The sequence below is a fragment of the Schistocerca piceifrons genome, chromosome 7, assembly GCF_021461385.2.
Source record: "Schistocerca piceifrons isolate TAMUIC-IGC-003096 chromosome 7, iqSchPice1.1, whole genome shotgun sequence".
In the NCBI taxonomy this organism is placed as follows: Eukaryota; Metazoa; Arthropoda; class Insecta; order Orthoptera; family Acrididae; genus Schistocerca; species Schistocerca piceifrons.
Window position 1 is genome coordinate 465,539,455 of NC_060144.1, and position 27,203 is coordinate 465,566,657.

The 27,203-nt window shown below is 40.9% G+C and overlaps 1 protein-coding gene across 1 annotated transcript in view; it reads right to left on the reverse strand.

Annotated features, from left to right (window-relative positions):
• LOC124709016 (merozoite surface antigen 2-like) overlaps nt 1–24,259 on the reverse strand; it is a 28,021-nt gene extending 3,762 nt beyond the window's left edge. Inside the window, exons 1-2 of the mRNA XM_047240664.1 lie at nt 24,025–24,259; nt 23,218–23,393 (exon numbers count right to left, since the gene is read on the reverse strand). Of these exons, the coding sequence (XP_047096620.1) occupies nt 23,218–23,393; nt 24,025–24,259 (411 nt within the window). The remainder of the gene's footprint in view (nt 1–23,217; nt 23,394–24,024) is intronic.
• Nucleotides 24,260–27,203: the final 2,944 nt, after the last annotated feature.

The window sequence follows — 27,203 nt, forward strand, 5'->3', positions numbered from 1 at the left end:
ATGAGATGTAAAAATGATTAATACAGTTGTGTTTCCGTAGTATCATTTACCCCTGCAACCTTGAAGCCTGCAGAACAGTAACCAAAAGGGACATAGGTGCCAGCCGCTGTGCACGAGCGGTTCCAAGCGCTTCAGCCCGGAGCCACGCTGCTGCTACGGTCACAAGTTCGAATCCTACCACGGGCATGGATGTGTGTGATGTCCTTAGGTTATTTAGGTTTAAGTAGCTCTAAGTCTAGGGGACTGATGACCTCAGATGTTAAGTCGCATAGTGCTTAGAGCCGTTTGAACGACCATCAAGCGTTGGTAACGCTAGTATTGTGTCATAATTCACATATGGTCTTGCAGAAGCATATAATCTAAAATTCAGGTAATGACAAAACAAACAAAAACTATTCTTTTGGCCTAATATTCGTAGATTAGTTATCAGTCAAACTATTAACTTTCATGGTCGGAGTTCACACTCATCTAGAATTTTTTGAAGGACATAAAATTCACCGTTGACTGCAAACGTTGTTTATTTTACAATTGCAATTTCAACCTTTGGGCCATTTTCAAGTGGAGTTGCACCACATATTAGGCTTTAAAATCCTCCGGCATGGATATATGTCATCGTCAAAAATTAGCCTTTTCTCTGTAGTAACACCATAACATTAAACGAAGCATAAGCCGAAGCTACATCTATTGCAGTACCTCTTGAAAATGGCCCAGAGACCGAAACTGCAATTGTGAAATAAATAACTTCTACAGTCAACGACAAAAATGACGTTCTTGAAAAGAAATTCAACATTTATTTCCCATTTTTCAGATTTTAATAAATAAAGTCCACTGATGATGACACAGAGGTGCTGAAACATGTTAGGGACTTATGAAAAAAAAAAAAACAGTGTTTCGCACAACAGGCGGACCTTACAGCCAATAATTCGCTACTATTGATAATGTAAGCTATCGATAATTACTTTTTTTTCAACTGCTATCATTGAGCAGTGGAGGTTACAATTTCCTCAGACAGTCCATCCACCACATACAAACTTTGTGCTCTCTACCACACTTTGAAGACAGAAAATGTGGGACATATACTTACCAAATAAAAAACATGTTCTTCATTAAGACATGCATGACATTAATGTTGACATATATTGTATCCACTAACGGGTTTCAGTCCAAGCGATGCTCACAGTACTTTGCGAAATACAAAATAAAAATGAAATAAAATGCAGTAACAAACAAGACCTGCAAGATCAAAAATTGGGATGTAATATTCGTAAGAAGATACATATGTGAAAGCGCTATTACAAATGCAACACTACATGCCGTACATCTTACGAAAATACAAGACACGCAATTAAATTCAAACAGTACAAATCCAGTATTCACGATGTTAGTGAACATATATGCTTATATTGTTGACTGTCCTGAAACGTTTTATTTTCTTTGGTCGAAATGATCAGCGCCTGCTTCTCACACAGTCGGTGTGTATTGGATTTGTATTGTTTTAATTTAATGTATACCCTTTATTTTTATAAGATCTATGACATGTAGTGTAGACTTTGTAAAAGCATTTTGACGTAAATGTCTCCTTGTGAACGTCATATCTTAATTTTTGACCTTGCAGGACATGTTTGTCATTGCGTTTTATTTCATTTTTGTTTTGTATTTCGTACGGTACCGTGAACAAGGTCTTGGACTGAAACGGGTTGATGTACGAAATATAATACATGTCAGCATTACTGTTATGCATTTCTTAAAATGCATACATGCTAATATCCGCATGGGAAGTACGTTTACAAAATGTCTTATGGATGTCTTCTCCAAGTTGTAGATGGCTCCTGCAATAGACCAGAAATTACTTCATTACAGATAAATGAGCTTACTGACAGCGCAGCACAGGAGTAAATACATAGGAGCTACTATAGTGCTGTACACAGTATTATTATTAGAGTCCTCAGACACAAAGCATTGGCATCCTGAAGGTTCCCAGTTTCTGCCAGTTGGGGTGTCCAGCAGTTAACCTGTTTACAGACAATAAGTATAGTGCACACGTTTTAACGTGGTTGATTTAAAGTGGGGGTGCAGGGCGCAGATGAAGCAGGTGCCACTAGAGAGAGGACTAGTGCATGGGAAGCATATTGTGTAACAAGTATCTACACTCACTGTGGATAGTTAGCTTTCTTATTTGAGAAGGACTTGTGAGTGGCGCTCACGATGCACCCGGAAAATGCTTCATTATTTACACACACACACACACACACACACACACACACACACACACTACCCCAACACAACATATGGAAAAGAAATGTGGCATTCAAGATTTACCGGACGTGGAAGTAGAGTTTTGACTACGGTAGCAGTAAAGAGAAGGAACTGAATAGACTTGGATCATGGTAAATGTTCAAAGAATCTTTCTTTTCGTTCTGAAGTTGGTGATTGTGAGAGCGAGCATCAATGTGGGGAGGGGGGGGGGGGGGGACGGAGGTCTCCGCGGTTACTAGTTACTCTCATTGCCTTCAGGGGCTCAATAGTAATGCTCTAAAGAAGGTTGGGAACGACTGAGTGCAACGAAGAGGTATAGTCAAACTTTCAGGGATGATTCATCACACAGGGAACAAGAAAATATGTTATTTGGACATGGTTCCGGAAACGCTTTATTTCCATGACAGTACTCATTTCCTGCTTCTCTCCGTAATCATGTTAATCATGGGAAACACACAGCGACAGAGCGTACCAGCATTCCATGAACGTTTTCTTACACGAAATGCTCAAAATACCTTCTTGGTTACGTTTGGTTAGAACGAGGTGTAAGTTGTACCGCTTAGGTTCACGGCCAGTGTTTGTTGTTCTAATTGAACGATGATAATGTTTACGTGTGACTCATGTTATTGCTAGTTCTTCAGAACAGACACTATGTCTTTTGTTACAATAAATAAACACTGTGTGGATCACAACCTTTTATTTACAGACAGTCGGTTTTAATCTGCGCTGCAGATCGTCTTGAGGTCTAGGTTTGAAGAAAAGGGCAATAACAATAATGATTTTATAGAAGAGTGATGCAACGAGCAGTTCTCTCATGGATACTAGTAATAACAACAAAAATGATGAACTCACACAGATATGCTGCCGCAAAGTGCAGTTTGCCAACGTTGTGTGGGGCTAACATGAAAAACAAGTATTTGGTGACGGGAAAAAAAATTTCGTATTGTCATGTGGCATATGTGTAGGTCTTAGATGAAAACATTAAAACATTGTAAACCATTTATCCATTTATAATTAAATACCAGTTTTTATATATGTAGCTTTAAAAACAATTTTGTAGTTCTTTAATAATGATTTATTTTCAAAAGGACTATCAACCACTATTTCACCCCCCCCCCCCCTAGGGGTTAAATTTCCACAAATGCCAACACATGCATTTCTTTATTTTTTATCGAGAAACCAAATAGCAATTTTCATACAACTAGCTTCAAAGTTGCCTCAGTAACGACATACTGAAAAAAATTCATCCCCTATATCACTCCGTTAGGAGGTGGAATTTCGAAAAATCCTTTATTAAACGACGCCTACAGTATAAGATCAACACCCTCGCCAAATATAAAGTTTGCGTCCTTAGCGATTTGGGCTGGGCGATGACGAGTCAGTGAGTGAGTGAGTCAGTCAGTCGGGACATTGCCTTTTTTATACAGTGAGTTTATTTCGCTTCCAGTTTCGGTACCTCATTGCCACCATCGTCAGGCACCTGTACACAAAAGCAGGCAACTAATGTAACTCATTTAGTAGTTTGTGGTATTGTAGTGACCACTTGTCCAACTGGATTCCGTAGGCCTCCAAAAACTTTCTGTCGACGTAGACCCTTCGCACCTATAACTTCTACAGAATCCAGTTGGATATAGTGGCTCCTATAATAGCACAAACGAAAAGATGAGTTACCAAGTTTCGTGTATAGCTAAATAAAATTATTAAATAAAGTTACGGCTGTTGGTATCTATTTTCTTCTAGTCTTCGACCAGCCGCCGTACCATTCCTTTTACACAAAACATAATTGCAGAAGCCGTTTTAGTATACAGTGAACGTTGCCTGTATATAATTTGTTGTGTGTATACTTATTACTACTGTCTCATCAGACAGTGCATTCTTGAGTCTCTGTTGTACGTCGTTCAACACATAAACTGATACCGTATTAGAATCCACCGTGAAGAAGTTTTGTAGTGAAAGAAATTGTTTTGCATAACGAGAGAGACAACGTAAAATCAAATGAAACTATTCTTACCATACCAACAACTAAAGAAAGAAAACTAAGCCCCCATTTCTATTGTAGATACTCTCAAACTGTCGCAAAAAGACTTTGAGCCTTGTGGATCCGTGCCTTGCATCCTGACATAACTGACTAGTATTCCGTATTCTCCGGATGGCACACATCTCGGCACTACTCCAGTTTCCTCAAGTCCTTATGGACTACCGTTACACTTAATCTAAAACTAAATTCTACACACTATTTACACTAGCACAGAAATACACATGGGTAACATTTAAATGTAAACTACAGTTCAGAGTATTCCAGTTACGTCCATATATGCCACTTATTTAGGACTTTCTGCCATTCTGTAGTTCCGTTCATGTCAGACGCCTCCTCCAAATTCGGCGTAAGACTAACAGATGCGTGTTCTTGGGTCAACTAAGCATATGCAGCCTCCTCTTACCGTTACTCTGTCTTCAGGTACAGTATCCACACTACTTGTAGAATGTAGTTATGTCCACTGACGAACAAAGTTCTCGATCCCTTCGAAAATCGTACACGTCTCCTGAAAGAAGACACTCCTTGACATCTGTCATCAGTCGACAAATTAACTCTGTGTGCTCCACAGTCTCAACACTTCTACAGTCATGTACGTGAAGGGTTGAGCAACTCGCAATTCAACAGGATAATTTTTATTTTCGTGTTTTGCATTTCCTAAGCCATGCTTCCTTATGCGTGGCCAACAGATCGAATGGTTGTCGTATTCTCTTTTTTGGTCGATGCGTTTTCATCCCATACTTTCAGAGTGCACTATTCTTGATCTACAACGTGATGTTGCTATTTTGTGCCAAGACTGTATGGTATTAGGTTAAGCAGCAATACGGCCGGAGTGGCCGAGCGGTTCTAGGCGCTACAGTCTGGAACCGCGCGACCGCTACGGCCGCAGGTTCGAATCCTGCCTCGGGCATGGATGTGTGTGATGTCCTTAGGTTAGTTAGGTTTAAGTAGTTCTAAGTTCTAGGGGACTGATGACCACAGCAGTCAAGTCCCATAACGTTCAGAGCCATTTGAACCATTGTAAGCAGCAATATAAATCGTATTTATTTATCTATAATACGAGGAGCGATCAAAAAGGTTCCGTTCGAAAGCCGTAATGTCCAGAATCGGTGTTCCAATCAGGCGAAATCGCCGTGAGCACTGAGGCAATCATCACACCGACGCACCAGGTTGAAGATAATCGTTTCGGAAACACCGTGTCCTGCTGCATGAAGAAGTACGTAACTGATTCCTGCACATCCTTGTCCGACAGAAATCGTCGACCCTTCAAAGGTTTTTTTAAGGGACTGGAGACGTGACAACTGCATGGTGAAAGACAAGGGCTATAGGGCTGGTACGCGAGTGTCTCCCACTAGATTTGACGAAACTTCTGCATTACGACATTTGTGATATGGCGAGGTGCGTTACCATTGAGTAACAGGTCCACTTCTCGCAGTTTTCCACAACGGGGATTTTTCGACAGTCATGCTGCCGCACGCCCATTCTTCACTCTCCGGTGGATGTCTGCCGGTGTTTGTCCTTCGGCTGCCAAGAAAAGAATAACAGCCCGTTAATCCTGTTTGGACGCATTTGGTAATAACGTCACTACAGTTCACGTTTCGGCATTCATCGCACACATGTTGGAAGGACACGGATGGCACACTAATAGCTTGCCTCCATATAGGTGCTTAACTATCGGCTTCGGAGTCGTGCTACATTGCATATACGATCCAGCAACTCCATTAAACGATAACTATCTGATCGCCCCTTATAGTTTAATTTCTACGACAATCTGTTGACGTGGTAAATTTTGAAGACATATTTAGTTTTCGGTACCATTATCTGCGACATCATGGGTCTAACACCACTCAAACTGTTTCAGGCTTCTCTCAGTATCCACAGAATTATATTATGCCTCACATTATATGGTTTGGAGCATACTACACATCAATACTGACGGTAGTTCTCAAAGAAAATATTAATTGGGTGAAACAATTTTTTAATGCTTCAGACATTGGAAAAGATCTTGACTGATTTATTTCAAATTATTATAGGATATTCCAAAAAACGTTCAGGCGGACGTGGACATGGGCTACATTGTTATTTTAAGAAAATTCGTCGTTTAACGTTGTTACCAAAAATCTCCAAATGTTATTCACTTATTTATTTCAAATTTTCGCACGATATTCAAATAAAACTTTCGATGGACATAGGGTACATACTTTTTGACTATACAAGGTGTTACAAAAAGGTACGGCCAAACTTTCAGGAAATATTCCTCACACACACAGAAAGAAAGTATGTTATGTGGACATGTGTCCGGAAGCGCTTACTTTCCATGTTAGAGCTCATTTTATTACTTCTCTTCAAATCACGTTAATCATGGAAAGGAAACACACAGCAACAGAACTTCAAACACTTTGTTACAGGAAATGTTCAAAATGTCCTCCGTTAGCGAGGATACATGCATCCACCCTCCGTCGCATGGAATCCCTGATGCGTTGATGCAGCCCTGGAGAATGGTGTATAGTATCACAGCCGTCCACAACACGAGCACGAAGAGTCTCTACATTTGGTACCGGAGTTGCGTAGACAAGAGCTTTCAAATGCCCCCATAAATGAAAGTCAAGAGGGTTGAGGTCAGGAGAGCGTGGAGACCTCTACCAATCTATCGGTCACCGAATCTGTTGTTGAGAAGCGTTCGAAAACTTCGACTGAAATGTGCAGGAGCTCCATCGTGCATGAACCACATGTTGTGTCGTACTTGTTAGCAACACAGGTAGAGTATCCCGTATGAAATCATGATAACGTTCTCCATTGACCGTAGGTGGAAGAACATGGGGCCCAATCAAGACATCACCAACAATGCCTGCCCAAACGTTCACAGAAAATCTGTGTTGATGACGTGATTGCACAATTGCGTGCGGATTCTCGTCAGCCCACACATGTTGATTGTGAAAAATTACAATTTGATCACGTTGGAATGAAGCCTCATCCGTAAAGAGAACATTTGCACTGGAACGAGGATTGACACATTGTTGGATGAACCATTTGCAGAAGTGTACCTGTGGAGGCCAATCAGCTGCTGATAGTGCCTGGACACGCTGTACACGGTACGGAAACAACTGGTTCTCCCCTAGCACTCTCCATACAGTGACGTGGTCAACTTTACCTTGTACAGCAGCAACTTCTCTGACGTTGACATTAGGGTTATCGTCAACTGCACGAAGAATTGCCCCGTCCATTGCAGGTGTCCTCGTCGTTCTAGGTCTTCCCCAGTCGCGAGTCATAGGCTGGAATGTTCCGTGCTCCCTAAGACGCCGATAAATTGCTTCGAACGTCTTCCTGTCGGGAAACCTTCGTTCTGGAAATCTGTCGCGATACAAACGTACCGCGCCACGGCTATTGCCCCGCGCTAATCCATACATCAAATGGGCATCTGCCAACTCCGCATTTGTAAACATTGCACTGACTGCAAAACCACGTTCGTGATGAACACTAACCTGTTGCTGCTACGTACTGACGTGCTTGATGCTAGTATTGTAGAGCAATGAGTCGCATGTCATCACAAGCACCGAAGTCAACATTACCTTCCTTCAATTGGGCCAACTGGCGGTGAATCGAGGAAGTACAGTACATACTGACGAAACTAAATTGAGCTCTAACATATAAATTAAGCGTTTCCGGACACATGTCCACATAACATCTTTTCTTTATTTGTGTGTGAGGAATGTTTCCTGAAAATTTGGCCGTACCTTTTTGTAACACCCTGTATATTGTATATAAATATCTATGTACTGTATAAGGGGTAAGCAAAAGTCTCGAAAATTTCTTGGTCGATTTGCATCAGAATTGTACACCATTCTCTGGTAAACATTTGGACAGCAATTTTTTTTCTAATACCCACATCAAACAACGTTTTGCATCACCCCGGTTCCCAGAACTCCTGAAGACACACTTTGACTGTGGATATTGTATCACAGGCACTGGCCAAAGATGTAAACAACCATGCATGAGCAGCTTCTATTGAACGGAGGGGGTCAGACAGCCGATCAGTTCCAGTCATTCCACCAGGAAGGAGGTACAAGGCTCGTGTTGTCTATAGTTCAACCTAGCCTAGACCGTCAGTACCGCGGTTCGATCGCGCCCGCATTGTTACTTTGTGTCAGGAAGGCTTCTCAACAAGGGAAGTGTCCAGGTGTCTCGGAGTGAACCAAAGCGATGTTGTTCGGACATGGAGGAGATACAGAGAGATCGGAGCTGTCAATGTCATGCCTCGCTCAGGCCTCCCAAGGGCTAAGACTCCAGTGGATGACCGCTACCTACGGATTGTCACTTGAAGAACCCTGACTGCGACGCCACCATGTTGAATAATGCTTTTCGTGCAGGCACAAGACGTCGTGTTACGACTCAAACTGTGCACAATAGGCTGCATGATGCGCAACGTCACTCCCGACGTCCTTGGTGAGGCCCATCGTTGCAACCACGACACCATGCCGCGCGGTACAGGTGGGCCCAACAAAATGCCGAATGAACCGCTCAGGATTGGCGTCATGTTCTCTTCACCGATGAGTGCCGCCATGCCTTCAACCAGACAATCGTCGGAGACGTGTTTGGAGGCTACCCGGTCAGGCGAACGTCTTAGACACACTATCCAGCGAGTGTAGCGAGGTAGAGGTTCCCTGCTGTTTTGGGGTGGCTTTATGTGGGGTCGACGTACGCCGCTGGTGGTCATGGAAGGCGCCGTAAAGGCTGTACAATACGTGAATACCATCCTCCGACCGATAGTGCAAACATATCGGCAGCATATTGGCGAGGCATTCGTCTTCACGGACGATAATTCGCGCCCCCATCGTGCACACCTTGTCAATGACTTCCTTCAGGATAACGACATAGCTCGACTAGAGTGGCCAACATGTTCTCCAGACATGAATCCTATCGAACATGCCTGGGCTGTTTATCGACGACGTAACCCACCAACTACTCTGAGGGATCTACGCCGGTTCTCCGTTGAGGAGTGCAACAATCTGGACCAATAGTGCCTTGATGAACTTGTGGGTAGTATGTCACGACGAATACAGTCATGCACCAATGCAAGATTACGTGTTACCTGGTATTAGAGGTACCGGTGTGTACAGCAATCTGGACCACCACCTCTGAAGATATCGCTGTGTGGTGGTACAACTTGCAATGTGTGGTTTTCATGAGCAATAAAAAGGGCGGAGTGTTGATCTCTATTCCAATTTTCTGTACAGGTTCTGGAACCCTCGCAACCGAGGTGATGCAAAACTATTTTGGATGTGTGTATGTAGGGAAATTTTGTTACCAACGATATCGAAAATTTGTTGAGCAATTTACTTTAAATGTTTATTATTACTTCAAATATTTACACGATGCTGTAAAGGACATTCAGATGGACACAAGCTATAAACTTTTTGACGAAAATATGTTGAATATTTCTTGACCTAACTATTTTAAGCCGGCCAGAGTGGCCGAGCGGTTCTAGGTGCTACAGTCTGGAGCCGCGCGACCGCTACGGTCGCAGGTTCGAATCCTGCCTCGGGCATTGATGTGTGTGCTGTCCTTAGGTTAGTTAGGTTTAAGTAGTTCTAAGTTCTAGGGGACTGATGACCTTAGAAGTTAAGTTCCATAGTGCTCAGAGCCATTTGAACCATTTTAACTATTTTAAATTTTTACACCGTTACTCTAATAAATAGGCTAAATAGTTTTTTCGACAGCAATGCTCAGGTTTTCTGTTAAAACTGGCTGCCAGAAAGAAAATGCTATGATATGCTATGACATGAAAATGTACCGTTTCGTTTTCTTTCTTGTAGTCAGTTTTAACTACAATAGTATGGCATTTAAACTGCTAGCCAAATTGTTTCTTCTATGTATATTATTAATCGTTACGTCAATTTTAAAGAAAAATTGTATACACAACTATGTGCTCTCCTGTTTTCTTCTTCACAGTTGACTTTAACAGAAAACAAGAGAGTTATATTTGTGATTTATGGGCCTATGATTAGAATACTGCTAAGGAAGCTGACTTTAAAGTGACAATAAACAAATTGCAATATCAGAGAGAGGGGGAGGAGTAGACGGCTAGAGAAAGGGGGGAGGGAGGAAATGGTCATAGAGAGTGGGAAGAAAAAGATGGACAGAGAGACGGGCAGGAGCAGATGAATAGAGAGGGAGGAGGAGGAAAAGATCGAATTCCCCTACATATTTAGCAATTGCGAAGCATTGACGGGTTCGCTAATGATAGAGTAAGGACGAAATTCCGGCCCACTGTGTTTTCAAGCACTATTGGACTTAACATCTGAGGTCATTAGTTCCCTAGACTACTTAAACCTAACTAACGTAAGGACATCATACACGTCCATTCCCGAGGCAGGATTCGAACCTGCAGTCGTAGCACTTTGTTTATTTAGGTATTTATTTCAAAATTATCAATCATGTGTCCAGTATTTTAATAACTATTCTCCATCCGAACCTTTCGACAAAACGTATTTCAAAACAGAAAGTAAAGAAGGATAACTTCATGTAACTGAAATGTTGTACATTCTTCGTATATTCTTTAAATTCTGTGTGTATTAGCTTCGATGTTTGTGACTACGTCTGAAGAAAATTATAGTCGATGGAATTCGAACTTTATGCGGTGAAATGTCACAATATAGTTTTAGTTTTAAACAATCTTTTCATTTATTTGATGTCCGTTCGTTAAGATTTCCTCTCACTGTTCCAAAACCAAACTTTACATAGCTTTGCTGACATGCCTTGCTCTACTGCGTGATCAGCTAGTTGCATTCTTGGCAACATATCAATTCTTATTGGCAAGCAGCTGAAGTAAATCTTAAGGCCCACAGTGTGAAGTAATTTCTTTCGGGAACAGAGAGATCAGCGATTTATTTCAGTCATTAAAGCAGAGCAGAGCAGCGTTCCCCTATGCGCAGGTAAGAATCAGCTGTAGGGCCAAATAAACTTTGAGAGGAAGAATTAGGGAACGGTGATCATTTGTATGTTTTTCATGTAATCCGGAAGGTGCATTACTTTTACAGCATGCAGAGTCAGTTGGCGACAGTTGACCTCTATAATTTTTGATTGCTGTTGAGGAAGTGTCAGTGTATTATAGACAGCTACTCTTTACATTCAAGTATTAATCAGTTGTAGTTTGCCAAGCTCAGTTTAGAGTAATTAAATATCACATATTTGGTGATATTTACATAGTTAACGTTTATATTCAAAAGTAGTATAGTTATGGCACTTCTAGGCCACAGGATACTGGAAACATTGTAATCAGAATATAGAACACTTACTTCTTCCTTCTAAATCGTACATTAAGATATAGTTGAGTGCAAGGTTCCCAAACTTTTCCTCTGCCGAAACACTTCGGGAATCCTTACACTTCGCTGAAACAAGTTCTTTATTTAGAAAGTTGATAATATTTTAAAAAAAATGAGACAAACTTGTTTAAATTCAGTGATTTCTACAGTTTTAAATCATAGCTAGTAACTTAGAAATGACAACAAAATTAAAAAAAAATTACTATCGTCAAAAAGTCGAAAAAAGCTATGTTATTAATAGTTTTTTGAAGAGCACTTACTCATTTGCCTCAGAATGTTGTTTGGAAAACCCTGGTTTTGTGTACTGGGGAACAATAATACGTATAAGCACTGTAAACACATTGCTTTATATACAGAAACGGAAAAAAATGCCAACACCGAAAACTAGTTAAAGTATAATAATGAAATTTCACGACGTTTGTGTAGGTAACATATTTAAGTGGTTGCAAGTCCACAGGTTAATGCAAGCGAGAGGTGGGCCACTACAAATGTTGGTACATTAATAACAGTGTTGAATGCAAGCACGGAAACGCGCGTGTATTGTGTTGTACGGGTACTTGATGTCATTTTGTGGGTTTGAGTTCCATTCCCTTTGCACTAGGTCGAGCAATACAGGGACGATTGATTCTGGTTGTTAATAGTGCTGTACTTGCCGTCCGATGTCCCATACATGCTCGATTAGAGACCGATATGGTGGTTGAGCAACATGTTGAGACTCTATAGAGCATGTCGGGTTACAACAGCAGTATGTGGACGAGCGTTATCCAGTTGGAAAAGACCTACAGGAATGCTGTTCATGAGTGGCAGCACGACAGGTCGAATCACCAGACTAACGTGCAGATTTGCAGCCAGGGTGCACGGGATAACCACAAGAGCGCTCCTGCTGTTATACGAAATCGCACACCAGACCATCCAGGTGTAGGCCCAGTGTGTCAAGGCCGCAGCCAGGATGGCTCAGGTGCTACCTGGCCTCCTTCCAACCAACACGTAGTCATCACTGGCACCGAGTCAGAGCCGGCTTTCATCAGAAAACGTAACAGACCTCGACTCCGCCTTCCAATGAGCTCTCGTTTAAGGGGACATTGTACGTGAAATTCGCTGAAATTTGACTTTTCTGTTTCCTACTCCATAATGTACTTTGGGCTTTCCTGAACATTTTGGTATATAATACATTAAAATCAGACAATTGTAAGACCCTCAAATAATATTTTGAATGTTGACGTATGACTGTCAAATTTCGCGGCTACGCATATACTGCCGTAGTTGAGCAGTCATATCTTGGGAACTACACAGTCTAGAAGGCTGGGAACTGCTTTGTTTTGTACCTACTGTTACGTCTCAGAAGTTGATATTACGAATAAACCAAAAAACGAAGCTGGGTAACACAAAACTGTCTGATGGCAAGACAATAAAATGTGCTGGAAGACTAATGGACAAAGTAATTGATGAATTACAGGAATATTATGGGAAGGCCTTTAGAGATAACTGTGACAATTTAGAGAAGATGAAAATAGCCGTGTCGAGCACTTTCTTTCATTGAATATCAACCGATGAAAAGCCATGTCATGCTTTGTGTCCACCTCCACCAAACACTTGGTGTAAACATAAGCAAGCTGAATTTTCTTGCATCCTGCATGAATTCACACATAAACATTCTCTTCCTTTGGCAGTAAGGAAGCCAATCAAACCTATTTACAGAGATTTGGCAAATCCTGCGCTACTAAAGAAGTGTTCACAAGGGAAGACCCACAATGTGAATGAGTCCTTCAATAATGTTGTGCCGTGTGCCTAAAAATGTATTTGTTGGAATTATGACTCTAAAGTTAGCAGTGTCTGATGCTGTAATAACTTTTAATGGTGGGAACTATGTAATACTTTAGGTTCTGAAGAAGTTAGGGGTAAGATTTGGACAGAACGCAGCTAAAGGACTGTGGGAACTGGATAAGCTTCGTGTAGATGACGCAGAGTTAGCTGCTCGGCAAATGAGAAAAGCAGCAAGAAAGAAAAGGAAAGAAAAAGACACAGACTATGGGCCAGTGCAAATCTAATGCATAAAAGACGCAGAAACGTAAGTCTGTATAAGAATTTGTAATAAAAATGTTTTAAACCTCAATATCTGCGAACTACATTTCTTGCAAGAAATGACCCGTTTTCTAAAAAAGTACTGATGGTAGAGACATGAAATTTTCACAGCATGCCAAGTGTGAGATCAACACATATGGAACAGAAATAACTGAGATTTCCTGAGTTGTTTTGTTTTTATGTGCATTTATGTACAAAATTCTGTCAAAAAATTGAGTGTTTGAAAAAAAAAATATATTAACATGCCCCACAATACAATTTTAGTAATAATTCTAGTTCAGTGTACCTAGAAAGGTGCATTCAACAATTATGGAAAATTGTAAGTTGGAGTCTTAATAAGTTTCCAAGATAAAGGGTCACAAAAGTCGATAATTTAACATTCTCTGCATAGGTCATATAATGTCCCCTTAACAGCACTGAAGTCGCAAATGGCCGTATTTGGTGTTAGTGGAAAGCACGCTACAGGGCATCTCCCTCGGATCTGTCCTTCAGGTAACCGATTTGTAACAGTTCATTGTATCAGTGCGTTGTGCCAACTGCTGCTCAGATTGCTGCTGCAGACGCAGTACGATGCCCCAGAGCCATACATCGAACACGATGGTCTTCCCTCTCGGTAGTGCCAAGTGGCCGTCTAGAGCCAAGTGTCCCTGCGACTGTACTTTCCCGTGACCACCGCTGCCGGAAATCCCGTGCAGTGGCCGCATTGCTGCCAAGTCTTTCTGCAGTTTCGTGGAAGCAACATCCAGCTTCTGGTAGCCCTATTACACTACCTCTTTCAAACGCAGTGAGCTATTGATAATGGCGCCTTCGTCGTCTTAAAGGTATTTTTGAGTTGTATCAACTCACTACGTCCAGTCTCAAAGGTAACTAACGCTCACGAGCGTTACAGCGCGTATTTGAAGTAAACATAATTTGCGTACTCATGATGACACTACTGGCGTCCACTCTTATGCGACTGTCACTAAACCTGAATACACGTCATCTTTCAGACGTAGAACAACGCCTGCCAACTTTCATTTATCTCCTTCTTGGCGTTGGTATTCTTTTTTTCGCCAATGTAGTTACAACTAATGGTGACTCGCAGCCGCCCAAGAGCATAAAGTTTCCCCTCGTAGATAGTTACACATAGATAGGTAAAGTTTACACTAGAAAGCTTACATTGTTGAAGATATTAAATTTATTGACGACGATAAGCAGGAAGGAATGGCAGTGCTTACGGAAAAGATGATAGAACGCGCAAGCAAAATGCTAAAGTTTAATAAATCGATGGTGTACAAATTACGGGAGGAGTACGACGATGTCGAGCGGAGAGGGACTCAAAGTTATCTGCCCCAAAGAAGAACAAGCGAAATACACAGTATATATGTCTCATTGATGGCACAGGTTAATGTTTCACTGGCTAGCAGTTCGTGCGATGCTATGAACAATACAACCGTTCGCTCGATGAAACATCCGTACCCAAAGACTGGAAAGTTGCACAGGTCGCACCATTATTCAAGAAAGGTAATAGGAGTAATCCACTAAACTACAGGCCCATATCGTTAACGTCGATATGCAGCAGAATTTTAGAACATATATTCTGTTCGAACATTATGAATTACCTCGAAGGAAACAGTCTATTGACACACAGTCAACATGGGTTTAGAAAACATCGTTCCTGTGAAACACAACTAGCTCTTTATTCACATGAAGTGCTCAGTGCTATTGACAAGGGATTTCAGATCGATTCCGTATTCCTGGATTTACGGAAGGCTTTTGACACTGTATCACACAAGCGGCTCGTAGTGAAATTACGTGCTTATAGAATATCATATCAGTTATTTGACTGTATTTGTGATTTCCTGTCAGAGAGGTCACATTTCGTAGTAATTGACGGAAAGTAGTCGAGTAAAACAGAAATGATTTCTGGCGTTCCGCAAAGTAGTGTTATAGGCTCTTTGCTGTTCCTTATCTATATAAACGATTTTGAAAGACAATCTGAGCAGCTGTCTTCGGTTGTTTGCAGATGACGCTGTCGTTTATCGACTAATGAAGGCATCAGAAGATCAAAAGAAATTGCAAAACGATTCAGAAAAAATATCCGAATGGCGCGAAAATTGGCAGTTGACGCTAAATAACGAAAAGTATGATGTCATCCACGTGAGTGCTAAAAGGAGCTCGTAAAACTTCGGTTACACGACAAATCAGTCTAATCAAAAAGCCGTAAATTCAACTAAATACCTAGCTATTACAATTACGAACAACTTAAATTGAAAGAGACACATAGAAAATGTTGTGGGGAAGGCTAACTAAAGACTGCTTTTTATTGGCAAGACACTTAGAAAATGTAACAGACTGCCTACACTACGCTATCCGTCCTCTTATAGAATACTGCTGCGCGGTGTGGGATCCTTACCAGAGAGGACTGACGGAGTACATCGAAAAAGTTCAAAGAAAGGCAGCACGTTTTGTATTATCGCGAAATATGGGAGAGAGTGGCACAGAAATGGTACAGGATTTGGGCTGGAAATCATTAAAAGAAAGGCTTTTTCGTTGCGACGGAATCTTCTCACGAAATTCCAATCACCAACTTTCTCCTCCGAATGCGAAAATATTTTGTTAACATCGACCTACATAGGGAGGAACGATCACCACGATAAAATAAGAGGAATCAGAGCTCGTACGAAAAGATATATATGTTTATTCTTTCCGCGCGCTATACGAGATTGGAATAATAGAGAATTGTGTAGGTGGTTCGATGAACCCTCTGCCACAGGCACTTAAATGTGATTTGCAGAGTATCCATGTAGCTGTAGATGTAGATGTAGAAGAAACACTAACTGCCCCTGTTTTGTAGCACAGAACTGGACTTAAAGGCTAACAAAAAACTATCGGAAAAATTGTTCTTTACATGGGATTTGGTGTTAAAAAGGGCAAGAGTAAGATAGTCCCAATGTTCGTACAACAATACTACATTAGATATTGACGAAAAATAAGGTATGAGAATGAAAGCTGTCAGCGCTTCATTCAGACAAACTGTGGTTTCACTCTCTTAACACTTTGAATGAATGTGCTCACAGCAATAGCATGCCAGTAGTATTGTCAATCAAAACCGCCGTTAGACGTTTTATTGCCGTGCTATGCAGGGCGTCGCCGTATAGACATGTAGCGCGTGACAGCGGTGCACTCGCGAGAATAGCAGGGTGTACACTGTTTCTTACCTACAGTCTCTGTCTCTCTGGCATAAAAACGTTGGAGCTGCCACGCTGTCTAAGTCTTCACTTCGTTTTGCTGGGGTAATAGTAATACAGTGCTTTGTGGTAGTTTAGACGACGTATTTTAACGAACTGCAAAAAATAATACACACGCTTTAACGTAGGCTCTTTATTTATGGGTTCCGTTTCCCAAATTATTTGTAATGTTTTCTTTTTACTTTGTACGATGATGCTTCAAAATGTCTTGCGATCGTGATAACTATGGAGTTGCCTGCGCTACGTAGCATCTTAGTGTCTTTCAGTCTAAGCAGTTTGTCTGTTCCGCTTAGTCGGGGCATCAGTGACTGTAGTCGCATATCTTCCAGTGACATGGAGAGCAGCTTGATTCGGAGTCGCCGTAGTAGATGAAGCTCATGGAGAAACTTGACCGCTATATGCATTAATGCCGAAATAAGAAACTTAATTTACAAGTAGCTATAAAAGAGGTTTGATATGTCAAATATGATCGCCATGTACGTGACTGTTGGGCGTGTGTAGATACTCGTGCAACGCGGGGTGTACAAAAACGGGGGCAACAAGAATTACACAAACGCAATAGAAGTAATGAGAGAAAGTAGATAAACAAAATAAAATAAAAGGGACGGAAGGCGGGGGGGGGGGGGGGGAGGGGGAGAGAGAGAGGGGAGTTTTTAATGTCTCGTAAACATCGAGGCCATTACGGCGGAAACATAAGCTATGGTGGAACAAGATCAGCGGAGGGAACGGGCTGAGTCCTTTTTAATGGAGCCATCCTAGCAACGGTGTCAGTTAAGCGATTTAGTGACACCACGGAAACGCTAAATCTGGATTCACGGATGGGGATCAAAACCTTTCTCCTCCTGAGTAACGAGTCTAGTGCCTTATTCATTGTGTCACCTGCCTCAGTCCAAATGAAACATTCGTGGTACAGATTCTATTGCCAAACCCCCCCCCCCCCCAAAAAAAAAATCGTATATAGCCGCACGGAGTGGCCTCGCGGTTAGAGGCGTCACGTAACGGACTGCGCGGCCCCTCCCCGCCGGAGGTTCGAGTCCTCCGTCGGGCATGGGTGTGTGTCTTGTTGTCAGTGTAAGTTGGATTAAGTTAGTTTAAGTAGTGTCTAAGTCTAAGGACCGATGACATCAGCAGTCTGGTCCCTTAGAAATTCACACACATTTCAACATATCGTATATAGCGTACAGATTATATTACCAAACCCCATGAAAAGTTGAACTGTTGTGTATGGCATCTTTGCATTATTTACACCAACTTGTATTAATATAAGGGCGTTTACATTGTGTATCAGACAAAAGGCACAAAGATGTTATTAACAATGACAACTAAATGCAGAGTGGTTCAAAAAGAAGAAACGGTTTGCAGTTGTTTATTACAGACAAACTATGAAACAGAGAAACACATTGCGTATGTCACTGGACAGAGGAAGGCTCAGAGCTCTGAGTTCGTACAGACACCACACCATATACTCAACATGAGCAACTTCTAGAGAAACTGGAGACGGTAGTCCATTTCATCCCACACACGAATCATGAGGGCCGTGTTTACAAATCGATTTCTCAACTCTTGAAGAGCAGCTGTCATAGGTGGGACAAAGATTCTGTGTTCTACATACCCCCACAGGAAAGAACCGCAATAAGTGAGGTCTGGTGACATGGGAGGTCAAAAGCAAAGAACAAGATATTCTTGTCAACCTCTTCCAATCCAACCCTGTGGACGATGTTGTTAAGATAATGCCTCACGTCTAGGTTGAAGTGAGACGGGGTGCCGTCATGCATAAAAATGAAATCATTGGAATCTTTGTGAAGTTGAGCAAACAACCAATTTAGCAGGTTGTCCAGTTATGACACTCCTGTCACAGTTTCCTCCACAAAAAAGATGGGTCTATAATCTTTGTGAACAGAAACGGCACAAAACACACTCAGCTCAGGTGAATCTCTTTCATGTTCGATGACGACGCCAAGAGTTTGTGACTCCCGAATTCTTCCATTATGGCAATTTACTTTACCCGATAGATGGAACGCCGATTCGTCCGAAATCATGAGTCGTTTGGAGAAAGTGTCATCTGCCATACCCTGGAGAACTGAAATTCGTACTTTCTTTTATGGTCGCCGGCACGCAGTTGCTGCAGTAACTGCAACTTGTAAAGCTCCATATGCAAGCGTCATTTCAGAACACGCCACACCGTTGTCTGAGGAAGCTGAAGTTCTTGGTCTGTCCATTTTGTGTACTTTCGATGGCTCCGTGTGAACGCATTTCGGAGACGCTCGACACTTTCATCAGACGTGCGTGGCCGGCCAGCGTTCTTCCCTTTGCATATGCAACCAACTTCCAAGAGTTTTGTGTGCCAGTCATAAATCTCCTTTTGCGAGGCGGCTCCTTGCTGAATCGACGGCGGAAAGCACGTTGCACTTGAAAAATGGACTGACTTCACGCAAATTCCAACACGCAAAAGATTTATCTTGTGTTGTAGTCGCCATGTTGCTACAAAAAAACAACACTGCAGCCTTGTCAAAACTGTGAACCTTCCTCTATCCAGTGACAAGCGCAATGTGTTTCTATCTTTTATAGTTTGTGTGTAATTAACAGCTGAGATCTGTTCTTTCTTTTTGAATCATTCGTTATAGTTGAAGTCGATCCAATGGTTCAGGAGGAGATGTGGAACATCTGTACATAAATACAATAATTTTAAGACGGATGAAGTTATATAGATATAGATGTGTGTCTGTAATTAAAATGTTAAAACCGTAATATAGTAGTCATACTGATAAAGAATGTCTTAGGCTTCTCTGAGAGCAATGGTATGTTGGCACGCGGAGTATGACGGGAGTTCGACGCGCCGACACTTAATAAGATACGGCGACGATCATTCTGTTCGGAATGAGAATACGGAGCAACCTCAGAGTTGTAGTGAAGTATCTTTATAAAGTCTCAACTGTGACGTCTGGTACCTGTAAACCTCCTCGTTCCCCCCCCATCACTCCTATTTATTAAATTAAAACGTTCACTCAAATTTATGGTGATCTGGAGAGTGAATGCGTACGACATTTTGAACACAGCTGCACTTCAGCAACGGTTACACAACAGCAAGTGAATAAGACTGCCAGCCATTTGCAGTAAATGGTGGTATTCAATTAACGTTAACCTTGCTTTCAACGGATTTCAACCAGTCTTCTTCAGGACGACGAGAAACAAAATTCACGTTAGCAAATAGTTAGTTAGCAATCTAATATCTCCACATGGGAAGTCGCCAACGATCTGTACATCCATTTGTAAAAGTTAAGTCTGCTAAAATCATGGGCTTGTCACTTCTGGCATTTTATGTGACTGATTTTGCTGGTGTGGAAAGCCCTTGAGTTTAGAGGCCTTAACTTTTACAAATGGATGTGGGCCTACGTATCGTTGCCGATATTTTGCATGTGGCAATGTTAGATCACTTTGCTAACTGACTGTTTGCCAATGCAAAGTTTGTTTCTTGTCCTTCTCAGGAATACGGGTTTAATCCGTTGAAATCATGGTTAAGATTAACTGAAAACCACCATTTATTGAAACTGGTTGGGCGTCTTATCCATCTGATACTGAACGCATTCGGTTACATTAGACACACAAACTACTGTTAAATTGAGCCGAAATTGCTCTCTACTTCCTGAATACAAAGGGAAAAGATTTACTTATTGATCTGAAATGATAAAAGTCACTCAAAATAATCATCGTTTATTCTTTAACTTATAGCAAATAAACTATATGTCCCAGAGTTGACTAAGGGCTCTCTCAACTATTGAAGTTTGTTATAGAGGGTCAGTGCCCAGGATGTATCTTTGAAAACTATTATAATAGCGAATAATGAGACTAATTTTTCTGTAAGAACGTGGTAAAAAACTATGAATTCGGATTAGCTGTTCTATCATGTATTCGAAGATTGGGTGATTGATTAATTGAATGTCGTACGTAGTCTGACTTCTGCGTCAGCGATACTGCTGAAGTGACTCGAACAAAAAAATATAAATTTTCTGGTTGCAAGGAGTCCACTTGGGTGCCAGAGTATTTCTCTCAGTGGACAACAGCTTCGTCGTGTTAAAAGTTAAAATTCCGACAAAACGAATGCTCCTCAAACACAGTTGTTATGAGATTGCAGGTTCCGTCTACGCGTTAAACCTACTCCGATCCGTCCGATCCAGAAGTAGCCGATAATATATATATATATATATATATATATATATATATATATATATAATATATGAACTTTGGTACTAAATACATAAAATGGAACGCATACTTTGAAATTAACAGAATATATTTTTCAGATTACGACAATGAAAAGCTTTAGACAAAAAAATGCAGCGAAATAGTCTAGACAAGAATAGAATAAATCATTACTTCTTTCCAGAATTCTCCTTACAAGGAGTAAAAGTGTACATTATTCCAAAGAGTGCCTCGCGCTCTTAGTCGTAGCCTGTAACGTTTAAATGTTATCGTTGGAGCGACTCGCGCACTAGAGCCTAACAATTCTATAACTTTCTCAAATAATTAAAAGGTATAATAAATAAGAGGGATAGGATAATAGTCCCTCAGCAGTTTTCCTCAAATCATCCCTCAATCTGCTTCGCCCATGGTCAATTTCTTTCAACTATTTCACTGAACAAATATTTAAATTATTTAGTTTCTTCACCTGTAATTATTCGATATTCCTTTGGATATTCAACTTTTGCACTCGGTCGCCTAATAAATTAGTTTTCAATGTGTTATTAATGACTGCCATTCACTCTACACTCTTCAGACTGCTCAAAACTACGTATTTTTTTGGTTTCCAAATTATCTCCCACGAATTTTCACTCTTGAACACGACTCAGATACTTCTCATTGTCACTTTCAGACTCATTACAATTCAAATTGTCAGCGCTTCTAGGCTGCAGCCCGACTGAGTCACTCCAGCGACCCGAAAGCACGCATAGAGTATCTGGGTATCACCGACTCATGGCGCATAACTGTAGCTTCCAGAACCTTCTAGAACAACAGCGACATCACAACCGCCGGAAATGAGCTACTAATAGCAGTATTTAGTAACGGTATCGATAAGGGCATCCTTACACTGTGAGTCCCACCCTAGGACAATTTCTCCCCTAGCGTTCAGAATATTTTTCAATGAGCGTTTCCTACAACTTAATGGCCAGCTCAGATTCCTTTCTCCAAACTTTCATTGTTTTTGTGCACCACAACCTCTTTTACCTGCTTTAACCCTAGGATGCATGGTACCGAAAACACACATGAATGCATATGCAGGGTCTCCAAGGCCCTGCCCTAATTTAAAATTTTCCTCTCTCATATAATCTTTCTTTGGAGTTAAATTTATTTCTGTCAAATTTATTGTCATATTGAAAGATTTCTAAGATACAGTAACAGGATCTGGTGGGCCTGATTAATATTTCATTAATTTAAAAAAACTCTAAGAGTGAATTTTTATTAATTACGTCCATTTACATACAACATATACAAATAATTTTATTAATTCACATATAAGTTGCAGTTTACATTTTATAACATTTATTACAACCAATTTCTTCAATTAAAAGATACTCATTATTCAGAATATTATGTATATAGGCAATATTTTGACAAAAAGCTTTTATTCATTGTTCCACATAAAATCGCATTTTTCTTTAGTTTCAACATGTAACCAAACAAGAAGCACAAAGATCGCCACTATGTTCCTTACAAATGTTGGGTTTACACTTAATGCATGTCATAGCACTTTTCCTCCTGTGTTTATTATATGGACAATAATTGCATCTTCTTCTGTTTCCTGAAACAGGTAGTTGGTTCGGCAATATGACATCTTTTTGAACACCACATCTTTGCATGGCATCAACGATTTTCTTTGGAAGATTAGGGATTTGAATACGAAGTTCCATTAGTGGTCTTACCATTTCCTCTGCTAAATCTCTTATGGTATGTCAGATGCTGGGACGTCCATCATATTCATCCATAATGGAAATGGCTATCTTCTTGTTTATCTCTTGCAAGTTTAATAACGAATTTTCTGGTCCATTTGATCTACTCCACCCTTTGTAGAGTTATAGAACTTTATTATATTTGGTTTCTTTTTTGCATGAGTTTCATCAATGTTTCTGTCGTGATGCATTGTGCTAATGATAACTACAGACTTTTTCTTTTTGGTAACATAGCTCATCATTGTAATGTCACCCCTAAATGCAAACAAAGAGGAATGAATAGCTCTTGAGGCTGATGGTTTCATCTCATTAGGAATTTCTGGTTTATTTTGTTTGATAGTTCCCACCACTGTAATTTGCTTCTGAAGCATCTCTTCCGCCAGCTGCACACTAGTAAAGAAGTTGTCAACATTAATATTTTTTGATGATCCTTCAATGCTTTTAGCAAGATATTTCACCACATTCAATCCAAGATTTTTCTGAATAGGTTCATGGGGCTTCCTTCCCGTGTAAACAAATCCGTCTAAAGCATATGCAGATTTAGCATCACATAACCAAAATATTTTTATGCCATACTTGGCTGGTTTGGAGGGCACATACTGGGTGAAGCTGCATCTTCCACGGAATGGGACTAGCTTTTCGTCAACTGTGAGCGAATCATTGGGAATCGTTCTATTTCTACACTTGTCAAGAAATAGTTCGCATACATAGCGAACAGCTGCAAGTTTGTCATCTGCATATCGAGCTTCATGGGTACGCCTGTCATCAAATCTAGTTATTCTCCTTATATCCTCGAATCTATTTACTGACATGGTGGCCTTATATGTAGGATTTCCCTTTTCATCCAAGAATAATTCTCTTAATAGGGACATCCCAACTCTTTTCAAACCAGAAAGCAGTAAAAGACCAAGAAAACCCTCCATTTCAGCAAGCGAAACGTTTTCCACGTTTTACCACGTAAAGCAGCCACTCTTCTGCGTTCAATATTTGTGCAGTTGATGATTTCCTCTAGTAGTTCCTTGGAGATGAAATAATCCCACGGGCCGGACCAGGTGCCATTTTTACGATATTATGGACAGGCGTACGAAAAGTTGCAGGAGGATCTAATTTCCAAATCGTTCCATTCCGACTAATGTATGTGTGATCTTCTATACCTTTTTGTGGTGGTTCTTCGTTTTCAGACTCTGATGAAGTAATATTATCGGAAGGACTGTCATTTGCCTCAATATTCACATCTGCAGGTTCATTGGCTGATTCTTCACTTCTTGCATCTTCAAAAATATTTCCTTCCTCCCAAGAATCATCTTCTTCAAACCACTGAGCCACAACACTTTCAAAATTAGCTGCATTTGCACGTACTGACTCTCTTGCTTTGCGTGTCGAAGCCATAGCAAAGGGCGTGTCTCTCGAATAGCAGCTTGTGCTGCACTAAACGGGTCATACTTGTAACAATATGGGCCTTGCAGCAACAAACAAACTACAGTGACAATGAAGCTGACAAGAGCAGCACAGGATAACAATACTATGCAATAATAAAACATTTGATAGCGAAAAGATCAATAATACACCGTCATCACCAATATGTGAAAGTAGTGCGTATTATTTTTTAGTTATACCATTACTACTACAGCTACTGCTGCTGTTGGCACTCCTGTTGCTGGAAATACCACTACAGTTATTGTTAAATTAATAACTGATCCCAAACAAATGTTGAAAACAATATAGGCTAAAGGACATACATAAATGTGTGAGGACTTCTGAAGCCCTGCTTATGCATTCACGGTGTATGGGTAAACGTATTGAATTGTACAAAAAAACTTAAGAAGGTACCTCGTTCAGACTTGATAGGAGGAATGTCACAGTGTTAGTCAAAGAGTACTGGAAAGCAGTTTGAAATCAAACAAAAAATTAGACGATTTTTTTAAAAATGAACACATACAAGGGCCTCCGGGGCCCTGTATATGCATCCTAGGGTTAAAATGACCACAAGCACTCGCCAATAACAGTTTTCTGAGAAAGTATTCCCTCATTATGGCAAGTCATACTTCTTCGATACCTGCAAATGTTTCGTGCTCAGTGGACGTGTCCTTTCAGGTCGATTCACACTTGACGGCACCGAAAGGAACGTCAAAACATTCACAACGCATTTGAAATGGCAGCGTCAGCCGAACAGGACGCGGCGAAACGGAACGTCAATGTCAAGTTTTGACGAGAAGATAAGTTTTGACGTTGACTTATACGGGAAAGGGGGGGGGGGGGGGAGGGGGAGGAGTGATGGTGTGATTTGCTAACATCGAAAGTTAATCTTTTTTCGCCGCGCTCGCTGATGTTGTACTAGCCGTTCTGTATTGTTTTCGTGACGCATGAAAAATGTCACACGAGGCCTTGGATACTTTTTTAACATTGAGTGCTCTCTCCACGCAAGAGACGAGAAAAGCGAAAGCGAGAAATCATTTTTGTTTTACCGTACCTGGAAAAAGAAGTATCCTACGCTGTGATTAAATAACAACATAAATTAGTGAAAAAATTTTGACTAATAACCTCTTTTGAAATTCACCTCTGTTGATGTAGAAAAATACAGTGGTTTTTGGAGTTGAATACACAATGGATGAGGTAAAAGAGCTCTGTTTGGCCTCTAAATTTTGTTCGTAAGTATATATTTTCTGTATCAAATAAATGTCGATGCTTTTAAACGTATGTACGACACATTTCGTATCGTTTTACTTCTCAGCAGTTAACCATGCACAGTTTGTCAAGAGCTTCCATTGCGAATTTTGCTTTGATCATTTATAAACCACCCCATGAACCACGGACCTTGCCGTTGGTGGGGAGGCTTGCGTGCCTCAACGATACAGATAGCCGTACCGTAAGTGCAACCACAACGGAGGGGTATCTGTTGAGAGGCCAGACAAACGTGTGGTTCCTGAAGAGCTGCAGCAGCCTTTTCAGTAGTTGCAGGGGCAACAGCCTGGATGATTGACTGATCTGGCCTTGTAACACTAACCAAAACGGCCTTGCTGTTGTGGTGCTGCGAACGGCTGAAAGCAAGGGAAACTACAGCCGTAATTTTTCCCGACGGCATGCAGCTTCACTGTATGGTTAAATGATGATGGCGTCCTCTTGGGTAAAATATTCCGGAGGTAAAATAGTCCCCCATTCGTATCTCTGGGCGGGGACTACTCAAGAGGACGTCGATATCAGGAGAAAGAAAACTGGCATTCTACGGATCGGAGCGTGGAATGTCAGATCCCTTAATCGGGCAGGTAGGTAGAAAATTTAAAAAGGGAAATGGATAGGTTAAAGTTAGATATAGTGGGAATTAGTGAATTCGGTGGCAGGAGGAACAAGACTTCTGGTCAGGTGAATACAGGGTTATAAATACAAAATCAAATAGGGGTAATGCAGGAGTAGGTTTAATAATGAATAAAAAAATAGGAGTGCGGGCAAGCTACTACAAACAGCATAGTGAAGGTATTATAGTGGCCAAGATAGACACAAAGCCCATGCCTACTACAGTAGTACAAGTTTATATGCCATCTAGCTCTGCAGATGACGAAGAAATTGAAGAAATGTATGATGAGATAAAAGAAATTATTCAGGTAGTGAAGGGAGACGAAAATTTAATAGTCATGGGTGACTGGAATTCGGCAGTAGGAAAAGGGAGAGAAGGAAACATAGTAGGTGAATATGGATTGGGGCGAAGAAATGAAAGTGGAAGTCGTCTGGTAGAATTTTGCACAGAGCGTAACTTAATCATAGCTAACACTTGGTTCAAGAATCATAAAAGAAGGTTGTATACAAGGAAGAATCCTGGAGATACTAAAAGGATCAGATAGATTATATAATGGTAAGACAGAGATTTAGGAACCAGGTTTTAAATTGTAGGACATTTCCGGGGGCAGATGTGGACTCTGACCACAATCTATTGATTATGAACTGTAGATTAAAACTGAAGAAATTGCAAAAAGGTGGGAATTTAAGGAGATGGGACCTGGATAAATTGACTAAACCAGAGGTTGTACAGAGTTTCAGGGACAGCATAAGGGAACAATTGACAGGAATGGGAGAAAGAAATACAGTAGAAAACGAATGGGTAGCTCTGAGGGTTGAAGTAGTGAAGGCAGTAGAGGATCAAGTAGGTAAAAAGACGAGGGCTAGTAGAAATCCTTGGGTAACAGAAGAAATATTGAATTTAATTGATGAAAGGCGGAAAATATAAAAAATGCAGTAAATGAAGCAGGCAAAAAGGAATACAGAAGTCTCAAAAATGAGATCGAAAGGAAGTGCAAAATGGCTAACCAGGCATGGCTAGAGGACAAATGTAAGGATGTAA